The following is a 13,015-nucleotide window of genomic DNA, read 5'->3' as shown; positions in this document are numbered from 1 at the left end:
GACTACATCTCGACCAATGCGGCACACTCCAAAATTGCACTAAAAGTGCACTTGGAAGTGCATTTGCTGTAAACCTGAGGGGTAAATATGAAATGAGGGAAAGCTCTGCTGATTTTATCATCCAACCATGTGCAAGCTAAAATGCTGGTTCATTTTCCTTGCATGTCCCCTTCAGATCTACAGCGACTGCACTTCCAAGTGCACTTTCAGTGCAATTTCAAGCGCACTTTGCACTTATAGTGCAAAGTAGATTTTCCTTTAGTAAATAATCCCATAGTGTTACTAAACCCACAACAGTAAAATCTATTTTTATATGCAGAGAAGCAAGCTTGTTTTACCCACTGTTGAACCTGAGGGGGTTAATCCTGTGCATTGTGTAAAAAAGCCATTTAATCCGGTCTTCTGATTCTCCCCTTTTACCGTCACCAATCCTTTCTAGGAGGCATTCTACACATGCTCAGTTTGATCTGTATTGTTGGAGGTTTTTTCCTTGGAAGGGTGCATTTAATCAGCACAGGGCCAATGAGCACTGCCCAAACAGAGGGTCAGGGGTCCTGCAGCCTTATTGGACAGTCAGAAAGCAAACTCCTCCCACAAGCTTTAAACAGAGAAGTCAAATGATTGCCATATACGGCCGATGAGAAAAGGCATTTAGCAGTTTATATTTACTAAAATTATTGCATTTCCATGTTCCGTGTACTGTGGGAAGAGTTTAGTAACACTAAGCTTATAATTGGTTGTTAACCTCAGAGGTGAAATATGAACTAAGCATATCTCCTTCTATAGTGTGTACTTGTCTCAATTAGAAGCACTAAGTGTAATTTCCGTCTGCCGTTTTGTTCCTCTGCCATCAACATGAATCACTTCTGACAAGTTTTTCCGACACCAAAATGACGACATGGGAAGGAGCTCTAGCAGATTGACAGCCTCAACTGTTCCTGTGGGCGGTGTGGGGGGGGGGGGGGGGGGGAGCGTCGTCCCCTGCCTCCAATCAGCTCTCCTCACTGAGCTCTGCAGTATGCAACTTCAGCTCCCTGCCCCTTTTCTGGTCTCAGGCAAGCTTATAAAGTCAGCACCTTGAATGGATGTAGAAAAGAGAAAAGACTACAGATACAACTTCTGTAGGAGAATTTGTTTTATCTGTTTAATTGCTACCTGCATCAGCTGAAGATAGTCCCTTCAATCAGGATTTACAACCACCAAGTTCATGGTAGGCAAACATCTGACAAAACAAATTTCAGTAAAACCATTTCAGTAGGGTATTGTCTGTCACAGCTTTATGTGCCTCTTTAAAGAACAACTTCTTTGTATCTTAGCTCCACAAACTAACCGCCATTTGATTTTTTTTAAATTCAAACCCAACCTCACCCCTCCATCCATGTAGCAATTTGTTTTGTTGGAAAGAAAAAAAAAAAAAGTTTAAGACAAGTAAATATACCTTCCCGTCTATTTACTAATGCTAGCTGTTGACCAAGTTAAGTTCTTGTCCACCGTGTTACTAAAGTAAAAAACGGTCTTTGTGCGTCCCCACACAGTGCCTCCTTCTGCTTGACACCTCCCTACTGAAATGGGACAGCAGAAAAGCCATGTCCAGGGTGCCCCACCACAGGCAGATCTGATTAAACATTTCCGAGTGTGGAGACCACTCTACCTGAGCTAGCAACTGATGGTATATGTAGTCCCACCTTCCAGGTTCCTTACACCCAGAATGTAAACAGCAGGCAGTGAGCACTTGAAATTCAACCCACTGAAGAATGTGTGGGGTCATTAAGCATCACTGCCAAGCTCCTAGTCCTACTCTGGTTATTGACATAGGCCATGGAGTTGTCCGACTGGATCCTGACAGGGTGTGTTCAAAAGAAGTTCCATCCAAAGTTGAAGTCTGATCACCCATAGTTTTAGAACACCAACAGGCAGCCAAGATTTCTGCAGCCACCAGCCCTGAGCCGACCTTAGAACTGAGCCAGATAGGCTGGCGTCTAACCTTACCACCATCCAATGGAGGGGGAGAAAACTTCCTGGCCCAAAACTAACAGAGAAGGAAGGCCTGGGCCAACTGTCCCATGTGGATCTGCACATATGGAACTATCTCGAAGGAGGACACCAGGAAGTCCAGAACCTGCATGCAAAAAAGGCAGAAGGGAACACATGCGCAACAGCAGTAACCAAACCACAGTCCGGAGTTTGCAAAGTTTGTCCGGCGGGAGGAACACCTTAGCCCACGCCCATGCATCAGCCCCAGATATTCCAGAACCTGGTCAAAGTCCGAGCAGACTTCAAGGTTAAACACCCATACTAACTCCTGCAGAGTAATCATGGTGATCGCCGCATTACCCATCAGCGCAGAGCAAGATTCACCTGCTGTCTCCGCAATAATGTCACGACTCAGCACCATAGTAAACACCTGGGGAGTGGAGACCAGACCAAAAGGAGAGAACCAAACTGGTATTGTGCATCCGACAGCAAAGCTTGCATGGGAACATGCAAGCACACGTCTCTGTTACGTCTATGGAAGTCAGGAAATACTACCTGATGAATGGAGGCCACCACTGCATGGACAGATTCCATCCTGAACTTTGTGAAAGTACAAAAGTTATTTAGTGGCCTTGGGGACCAATTATTTCCTCTTTCAGTACCGTAAAGAGGTTGGAGAAAATTTACCTCTCGAAAATAAATAAAAAAATTAAATAAAAAAATCTGTGTCCAGAACTGGGGCCTGGAGAAGCAGATCTTGCACCACCCCATACAAAGCCTACAGACAATCTGTTAGGAAATGCAATTTTGTAGACTTATCTGATCGGAGACGCAATTGCTGAAAAGCAGAGAGGTCCAAAGACCCGCGATCCAACTTCATACGAAAGAGGACTTGTTTGCAGACTCAGTAGGTTCTGTGGCCAGGAGCACTGTGCCACCTGAAGGAGCCTTGAATCCCTTTCCCAAGGAGCTTGGATGAGCCTGGATTGCAGTAGAAAGGTACTCTTCTCTCCTGCAAAATTCTTGATATCTTCCAGGGTTGCCCCAAAAAGCTGCTCACTCTGGAAGGGTAAAATTAACCAAAGGCTTTCTTCAATGTCTGGTCCACTGACCAACACTTTAGCCAGAGGACTTGGAGGACCATGGCTGAGACAGAGCGTGGAAAACAGTGGGGCCACATCAGGCATGCATCACACACATTCTTGGTATTCAGAGTAGATGCAAAGAGATGTTAGCCCTTAAAGGGTCATGCAGATTAAAGGTTTCTTAGACAAGGGATTCACAACTAAAAAATGACCAAAAGTGTCTTTGTATCTCTAGCGACATGTGGAAGATGGAAATTACTTGGTAGCTTAAAGCTACAGCCATTAGTGCCAAACATTCTATGACCAAGATTCACTCGAAGCAGTGACAAGAACACTTAAAAAGGGACTTGCAAGGGTTTGGCAAAGTAAGGTCACAGCCAAGATGTGGTGAAGAGGCCTGCAAGTGAGCGCAGTGTTCTAAAGAGCCGTTATAAAAAGGAAAAGTTATCACCCCCTACATGTTTGTTACGCGTTTATTCCCATTCACACAGCATGCCTACGAATTGGTTTTAAAAGATTTTGTTATATCAAGATCTGCCTACATAAACCAGACTGGGTTCATTGGGAAAACAGCTGCCTACCCCCCTTCGAGAACTCTACATGATTTTTCCTTCCTGGGAGTAGAGCATCAATAAAAAAAAAAAAAAAAAAAAGAAAGCAAGCTGTAATTTAATAATTTTTGGGAGTTATGTTGTGTAAATGGGAACATGTAACAAATATAGTTGTTCTCCCCAATTTGGCTGCAAAATAAGAAATACACTTTAAGCCAACATGACTAGCTTCCCCATACAAGTCTGTACTTTAACCACCTGCTCACGTCTAGTTCAAGAACTCTAATCCAGCTGTCTTCACATTTATACTCATTCCAATTTGTTAAACTTCTTCAGGTCTGACCTATAGCAGTTTTACTACTACAGGGCCGCACCTTCATGCTAGATCTCACACATAATTATTTGAGCCCCTGCAGATTTTCTAAGATTGCCCACTTAACAAATGAAGGGATCATAAATTGTAAAATCCAGAAAACAAAAAAAAAAAAAAAAGATACAATTTTGTAAATGGAGTTGCAGTTCAGCGAGTAAAATTGACCCCCAAGGAAAACGACTTCGTACTTGGTGGATAAACCCTTGTTAGCAAGCACAGAGATAGTTAGCGACCAGGTTTGCACACATCTCAGGAGGGATTTTGGGCCACTCTTTCACAGATCTTCTCTAAATCCTCAACGTTTGTTTGTGGTCTCTTGGCAACTTGAAGTTTATGCTCCTCTCCATTCATTTTTTTATAGAATTAAGGTCTGGAGACAGGCTAGACCACTTCATGACCTTAATGTGCTTCTCGAGCCACTCCTTTGTTGCCTTGGTGGTATGTCTTGGGTCATTGTCGTGCTGAAAGACCTATACATGACCCATCTTCAGCATTTTGGCTGAGGGGAGAAGGTGCTCAGCCAAGATTTTACAATACATGGCACCAACCATTGGTCAATCAATGCAGCAAAGTCAGTCTGTGGCTTTAGCAGAAAAACAGCACCCAAAGCATAAGGATTCCACCTCTGTGCTCGACTAAGGATGGGTTTCTTAGGATTATGAGAAAATGCTGTGGTCAGAGGAGACCAAAATTAAGTTCTTTGGCATTAACTCGACTCACGATGTCAGGAAGAAAAATGCTGACTAGGGAACACCATCCCTACAGTCCAGGTCGGAGGTGGAAACGTGATGCTTTGGGGCAATTTTCTGCTCAAGTTACAAGCCGACTTTGCCCCATTGAGGGGGCCAATGGATGGGGCCATGTATTGTAAATCCTGGATGAGAACCTTCTTCCCTCAGCTAGAACACTGAGGAGGGGTCTTCCAGTATGACAACGACCCAAAACATACCGTCAAGGCAACAAAGGAATTGGTCAAGAAGAAGCACATTAAGGTCATGAAGTGGCCTAGCCAGTCTCCAGACCTTAAGCCTACAGAAAAAATTATGAAGGGAGCTGAAAACTTTAAGTTGTCAAGAAATCTTAAGAATTTAGAAAGGATCTGTAAATAGGAGTGCATCAAAAACCCTCCTGGGATGTGTACAAACCTGATCAACTACAAGAAATTCCTTACAACCTTGCTTGCCAACAAGGGTTTCTCTACCAAGTCATGTTTTGATTGGGTAACTTATTTTACTCACTGAACTGCAACATAATTTATAGCATGTTTTTTCTGGATTTTTGGTTGATATTCTGTCTATCATTTAAACTACACCCATTATAAAAATTATAGACCCTTCATTTTTTTGTAAGTGTGCAAACTTACAAAATCTGCAGGGGTTTTTACAGACACTTCTGGGTAGTGAGTGCACATGCACACAACCAGGGGCTCACTACCGCAGTTTTTAACACAACAGAAGCTGATCAGTGGGTGAAGGGTACTTGAGGACCTCCAGCACCTGACGATCATCCATCCCTTCCCCTACTATAAGCGCCTCACACAGTATAGTAAAAACTCTAACTAAGCTCAGTTAACCCTTTGATCACCCCTGATGTTACCCTTTTTCCAGCCAATGTCATTAGTAATGCATATTTTTAGCATTGATCACAGTATTCGTGTCACTAGTCCCCAAAAAGCATCAAAAAAAGTCTACAGCAATAGCAAAGTCCCAATATAAGACAATGATCGCCGCTATTACTAGAAAAATATCCCATAGATTGTAGACGCTATAACTTTTGTACAAATAAATGTATATATGCTTTACTGGGATTTTTTTTAGTATCAAAAGTATACAGCAGAATTCTCTTTTCTTCAAATGGTCAGTGATTTTTGGTGCTGGCATACAAAATAGCGTAGCAGTGATCAAATGCCACTAAAAAGGATGGGCACAACGTTGCATGACCGAGCAATGGTCAGTTAATGTAACAGTGCTGTACTGCAAGAAATGGCCCGTCAGTAAGGGGGGTATATTTTCTGAAAGTTAAAGTGGTTAATGACGGATTTAGATGTACTTTAATATGATGCCTTCTCAAATATTGGATTCTGTCATTGAACCGTGTAATGTGTCTATCGTGTTATATGGTTTTATACCTACACAATAAAACCCTCCTAAAAAGGAATACAAAAAAAAAAAAAAGTTTGGGTGAGCCAAGTGTTTGATGTTACTGGTTAGCCAAGTTCGATAAAAATCTTAGATGGTTACAGTCAAAAAGGTACAGTCTTGTAAGTGACAAGTACTAAATTAAAATATGTACCTACACTGTTTTATCAACAAAACCTTTCTGCTCATCTGGAATGGAAACTGGAGTCTTAGGTGTATTGGGAGAGATGTAGGTTAATGCGCTTGCACCATTTGCTTGTGAGCGTCTCTCCTCATACTGTTCTCTGAGTTGACGCTCCTCCTCCTGATTTAAATATGGAATTCCTACAAAGATGAATAGTCATTATCTGTCAGTGTACAGAAAGGCTTTAAAACATTAAATGGCAAACACAAATTGGTAACTTACCTTTACGAAACACTTTATTAAAATCAAAACCCTGGTTGGCCAGAAAGTCTATACTTGAGCTCTAAAATGAAAAACAAAATACCCATACTTAATCAAAAATTACATTTTTTTTATATTTACACAGGACTCATTTAAAAAAATGGTTACGCTAGCAAACATGTAAAGGAACTAAAAGATAAAAGCTGCCAAGCTAGGGGCCTGCAGAAACTGCTTTTCAATGGGAAAGGGACAGGTTCCCTTGCTAAGTCACGCCACTACTCAACCGATTTGGAAGAGAAGCAAAATACCAGCTTTTTCAAAAATATGGGGAACTGCTTACACTTCTCAAAATGCAGTGCTCATGCTGAAGCTTCCATTCGCCAGGCTTGCACATTGTTCCATAGGGGAGCAAGTTATTTACACCTGTGCAAGCTCTGACACAGACATGGAGCTTACATAGGGTGAAAGGCATTGTGGTGCTGTCAAGAGTCTCAAATGGCAGATTTGCTTTAGCACACATGAGCACTTGGGAGTGCAGAAAGAAATTAAAAACCCTTGTTGGTATAGAGCTTGCCAACCCCTCACACATTCATACTGTCTGAGGGAGACCATCAAAGTGATAGGCCAGAAGGACTGGGGTAGAAACAGAACAGCACCTTTGTGCATGTTGAACTTGTCAGAACATTTGGGGTTAAAAGAATTTATCTGTATATTTTTCACAACAATGTTTTTCTTTCAAATGTGTTAGTGTATCTGTATTAGTTATTCATAACTCGTTAAGCACACACACACACACACACACACACACACACACACACACACACACACATTATATAATGTGTTATGGTAAAAGCTACAATTGTGAGATCCTTGCTGTATTGACCTTAGAAACTGTTAGACTCAAAGTAAAATTCTAGTGATCTCAGCCAATGGTGTGGGTACCTCGTTATCACATCCATATATTTGGAGAAGCGCCAGGTTGGCTAGGGGAATTGACACCCAATTGTCAACCATTACACAATTGTGTTTTGTTAAGCTTAGGTCAAAAGGGGTAATAAATTATATTAGGCCTTGGTGACCCCAACATTAGAAGTCGTTTCTTATACAATACTGCCTCTAGTGATGAAAATAGTTAATTATTCAAAATGGTGTTGGTCTTGGTTGTCAAGGTAACAAACTACATCGCCATCTGACATCACCAATTACCTAGTTGCGACACAAACCCACTTTTGGAGGGAGATAAAAGTAGTTGCAGAGATCTCAAGGGATCTCTCGCTCGACATCTGGCTATCTCTCTGGAGACTGACGCTGAGAGTAAGGGGGGGGGGGGGACGCATGTAGATGTAGGGAGGTTGGAATGAGTCGGTGTGCGACTCGTAACATAATCTTCTCAAACTGACAGACTTCTTAAATGTCCTGGTAAAGTATTAATCTTTTCATGTATATCTTTTTAGGTAATTGAAGTTTGGCTGAGCCTATGCTTGACTAATCCAATCCATGTTAGTTCAGTTTTGTAGTGGAGTGAATTTTAACTGCAGTATGAATTTGTTTTTCTTCTAAAACAAGGGAGATACATTGATTGTTAGATCTCATAATACTGACTTCAAAGTTTTAGAATTGGATTGGTTATAGTATGTGTTAAACCATTGATTCTTTCCAAAATATAAGCTTTGATCAGATTATCATTTTTGTTTGCGCATTTAAGAGTGTAAGAAGAAGGTCTGTTTGTTTTGAGAAGAGATCACATAGTACCCAAGGTTAACAAATTTTGTTTACACTAGTCTGGAGTCACAGAAGCTATTCACAGGTTAACAAGTCTAAGGCCGCATACACACCTGAGCATAGCGTTTTCGGTCGTTTTTTCGCACGTTCTGTCGCGCGTATTAACACGTATTCGCGCGTTTGCATACAGCCTTGTCCGACGTTTTTGAACTTTGTCGTTTTTTATTTTAGCCAATAGGAAAAATGCTCATCTCTTTCATCATTTGTTGCTAGGTTTGTAGATCTTCTTCCTGGGTGAATATTCTATTTCACAGAACAGACTAAAGCGACAAAACGCCCATAGAAACGCTTGTTGTCGCGCTAGACGCTTGAATCGAACGTTTCCATTAGATTCTATGGGAATACAAACGGTCAATAACACCCAAATCAGCCCAATTCGTGCGACAAAAAAGGGTCCAGAACTTGTTTGAGCTTCAGGCGTTTTGGAGTGGAGATGTGAACCATCTCCATAGAGAATAATGTATTTTTCCCCCCTCTAGCGTTTTATAGCTCCAGGCTACAAAACGCTCAGGTGCGAATGCAGTCTAAAATGTACCCAGTTATCATTCAAGAATTGAAATGTGATAGTTTGTAATAGAGAAGAGAAATGTAATATCTGTTCCACCATTTATCTGTGTTATGTAGAAGTATATCCATTTGTATCACAAAATATACCCGATATTAATTTGCACTGTATTTTTAGTTTATATATTTTTAGCATATCATTTGTGTCACTTGTGTTCAAAATAGCACGGATAAACAAACTTGAATTTCTTGCTGGTATTGGTGGAAAATTGTAAATCTCCCAAAATAAAGATTTGCATAAATACAATACCATTTTATTATTTCAGTATAAACAGTCTGACAAACTATACCCATCCAGAATGGCCTGACACTCAGGAATGCAAGAAGCTATTAAAGCTGCTGCAGACGTGTGCCTGCACTTGATCCCTGATAGCAGCGCTATTATTTTAAAGTGGCCAAAATCACATTTGGTTTAGCTGCCTCATGCATAGTAATGAGAAGGGGGTCAGATATAGTACCCTTAGCCCTGGTTCGCACTGATTCCATTTGGTACATGATTTGACATGCCAAATCAGCGGCAATGGCACCATCCAAATTTCAATTTTCATTGACACCTGTGCATCAACCCACACAGTCCACAAAGTCAGGACCGACATGCAAAAATTTAATTGTGCGAGTTCAGCTGAACTCGCACGGTTTCATTCTCACCGTCAGCATTAACCTGGCCTTATGTGGAATATAGCTCTCAGCAGACAAGTCCATAGAAATATATGGTACAGGTTAACTTTCAAGCAGGCCTTTCACATTTAAGCATGCCTTTAGCCAATTAACACCAGCTTTCCTAGAACTCAACGTGGTAAAAATTAAGCTAAATAACTGGATGTGAACAACCACAAATCTCATTTGCTAAAAGTAAGCCGTTTTCAAAACGGCTAAAGCCAAGCTTTTAAAAAAAAAAAAAAAAACAAACACACACAAAACAGGACTTAACAGTATAAAATGATGATAGGAAAGAAAGTCTTTTGTGAAATCAAATATAGTATGCAGTCTGGTCATTTGTAAAAGAAAAACATCTATACCTGACAAACAAACTTCTTGTCTGGAGAATTTCTGTTGAATGGCTTCGGGAAAACATAAAAATTAAAGGATTTGATAATGTATCTGAAATAAAGAATAAAGGTTAGAGAACAGCATATACAGTACGATAACAGGTTAAGAGTCATAAAGTAGCAATACCATACTTTGATTGCGCCTTCTCGTATTTAAACGTGCATAGACCAAACTGAAACAGCAGGAAGTCCATAGAGTGCTGCAGTAAAACACAAAAATATATATCTTTTAGTTATCAAAGAACATTGTGAGCAGGTCTTTCCAGCAATCTTAGGACAGCTACTTGGAAATTAGTTTTCCTCCACCCCTTAAATACCTTTCCTTAGATAAATCCCCCCCCCCCCCCCCCCCCAATTAAAATTTAACCAATAAGTCACATACAAAATGGAGACCGTCAAAAGGAAACCGTCTTTGATGAGGGACAAAAAAGGAGTTCAAGACCAACTAAATTTCCCCATTTTCAGGGAAGTTACTTTAGAAGATAAGCAATACGAATCTTTCTTGGGTGGAAGCAAATGCTTGAACTGATAACCAAATGCCAACATACTGCTGGAAGAGATATCGATGCAATTATGCCTGATGTATGAACATTATAGAGCCGGCTGTTCAGAAGAACCAGCCCAGAAGCATATACCAGGGCAAAAAAGTGCGCGGTATACGCCGATAAATACAGTACTTTCCACAGCAGAGTTTGATGGATGGCTTGGCATATCCGTCTCATAATGGAACTAAAGGGTTGCACACAGGCCTTTACCAGGCATTTTATATGCCTAGCCTAGTTACCTGGTGCTTTCCCATGCCCAGGGAACAGCACGGACCTTGTACAGCCTGCACGACAAGTGAATGGCGGGTTGTAAAAAGAAAAGTTAGTTTGCAGTAGCATTTACTTGCCTGTGCGCATTCGATGCAGTTTATGATTGTGAGCATTTAAAAAAAAAAAAAAAAAAGCGCATCTGCATACAGCCATTCAAATGTATAGCAGACTGTATGAGGTATGTGCAGCTCCCTGGGTATGAGAAAGTGCTAGGTAATTATGCCAAGCATAGAAAATGACTGGTAGCCCAGGTTCACACTTATGTGACGTTCAGCTGAACTCGCACAATTTCAAACCAGCAATGCAGTTCGACTTCAGGGGCAATTTGACAGACATCTGCATGGGTTCATGCACAAATGTATTCAAAATCGGAACTACTTTTATGAATTGGCGCAGTTCCGCAGAGTTGGTGCAGCACCAATGAGGGTGGTGCCATTGCTGGCAATAGCCGCCAATTTGGAATGCGATTAGACATGTCAAATGAGCCCAATCTGAACATGGGCTTAAAGCTTCACGTGTATGAACACGAAGATTCTAAAAGCCTACTGCATTATTAAAACGTAAGCCAGACATGCCAAAAGCACACACACTGTGCTCGAATGGTTACCATTTAACAGATAGTTCCGGTTAAAAATTGGAGGCAACCTCCACATATGTGGACATTGATGAACAGAGGTGGGACTCAGGTAAGTATTAGGGAGGCTGCTGCACACAGAAGGCTTTATCTTCATGCATAGAATGCACGAAGATACATAAAAACAAAAAACCTTCCAACTTTACAAGCCCTTTAAACTAAAAAGAGGAAACATTTTCTTTCCCTCCATCAGGATAGCACCTAGTTTTCATCCATTTCTTTGTATTCACCCTTGATCTGAGGTCTTTAGCAACAAGACTAAAAGCCTATGCTTGTAGCCCGTTAATCCCCAAGTGTGTCTACTGCAACCCAATGCTCACTTTCTTAGAAACAGTAACTAAAGCAATCCTAAACATGTGATGTAGATATGAATAGTACAAATTTGCAACGCACTTAGTTACCACTACATAAATATTTTCATGCTTAAAAACTTTCCAACTGCACTAGTAAGGCGGCCAAACTAACCTTCTTCAGTTTCTGGTACCTTTCTTCTGGTGTGTCAAAGCCATTTGTTAAAGTGCTAACAGATGGACCATCACTTATTCCTAAAAAAAAACATAAATAAAAATAAATATATATAGGCAATACAAGTCATATTGTAATTGAACGTACTTGAAAATTAAGGTTACATTTAGCTACTGTAATTTTCTGTAAAATGCACAATGCGAAACGAGTACCTGGAGGCGGTCTGTACACAGATGTGCATTAAAGCCCCTCAGATATGCAATTTCTCTTGTGCTATTGGCTCACCGATTTTAAATATAAGTGCTCAATCTGGGATGTCCCAAAGCAGTAAATCTGAGGGGTGGAGCAATTGCCAAGATTGAGCACCTATATTTAAAAGGCTTACCTCTGTAACAGCAGTCTCCGATTCCCGTCAATTTAGACCTGGCTCCTCTGTCAATGACATGGCTGTCATCCTGCGGAGGAGCTGGTTCTCAATCAAAAGGGATCGATGGAAATGACTCAGTTACGCATGCAAGCATTTTTAATGCGAGTGCCAGGACAGGCACGTTCATATGTGTGTATACTTTCTGTTGTGTTTAAGTATTTTAGTTTGCCATCTCTCGTTCTGCCCCTGTAATTTTTTTATGGTATGCAACGAAAACGTTCCACACTCCACTTGAGTGCTTTCGTCATATACCATTGTCTCTGCAATTGCCATTTGTGGGTGAAGTGTCTCGCAGGCAGCTTTTCCCCGGTTTAGTTTCTAGGTTTGGGGCATGTTTTAGCATTGCTCAATTGATTGAACAAGGCTAAAAAAAACACACCCAAAACCTAGAAACTGAACCGGGGGAACGTCACTACAAAGCTGCCTGCGAAGACCCTTCACCCACAAATGGCAATTGCAGAGACAAAAAAAATACCTGGTAGAACTTTGTAAATGTGTAAAAAGAGGAACAGGTGGCAGCCCTACAACTTTGATGCCAAATAATCCAGAAAGCTTTGACACTCCTGGTGAAATGGGCCTTAGCTGGCAAAGTGAGAACCTTGATACCATAAGGCTTGATAAATTAGCCGACGAATCCATCTAGATTAAATTAATCAAAAAGCAGCCTGACCCTTGTGAGAACCCTTAGACAGAGGGAACCAGACTGTCAAAATGAAAATGTTGACGTCAAATAAACTCACACATCCAAAAAAGTAAAGCACCTGGCTCTATAG

General features: G+C 41.0%; 1 protein-coding gene across 1 annotated transcript in view; it reads right to left on the bottom strand.

Annotated features, from left to right (window-relative positions):
• Positions 1-13,015, bottom strand: part of PARN (poly(A)-specific ribonuclease) — a 153,469-nt gene that overhangs the window by 128,035 nt on the left and 12,419 nt on the right. Inside the window, exons 3-7 of the mRNA XM_040356872.1 lie at positions 11,816-11,895; positions 10,034-10,101; positions 9,872-9,953; positions 6,528-6,588; positions 6,280-6,445 (exon numbers count right to left, since the gene is read on the bottom strand). Of these exons, the coding sequence (XP_040212806.1) occupies positions 6,280-6,445; positions 6,528-6,588; positions 9,872-9,953; positions 10,034-10,101; positions 11,816-11,895 (457 nt within the window). The remainder of the gene's footprint in view (positions 1-6,279; positions 6,446-6,527; positions 6,589-9,871; positions 9,954-10,033; positions 10,102-11,815; positions 11,896-13,015) is intronic.

Source organism: Rana temporaria, chromosome 6 (assembly GCF_905171775.1).
Source record: "Rana temporaria chromosome 6, aRanTem1.1, whole genome shotgun sequence".
Lineage (NCBI taxonomy): Eukaryota > Metazoa > Chordata > Amphibia > Anura > Ranidae > Rana > Rana temporaria.
This window is presented reverse-complemented; position numbering and strand designations above follow the sequence as displayed.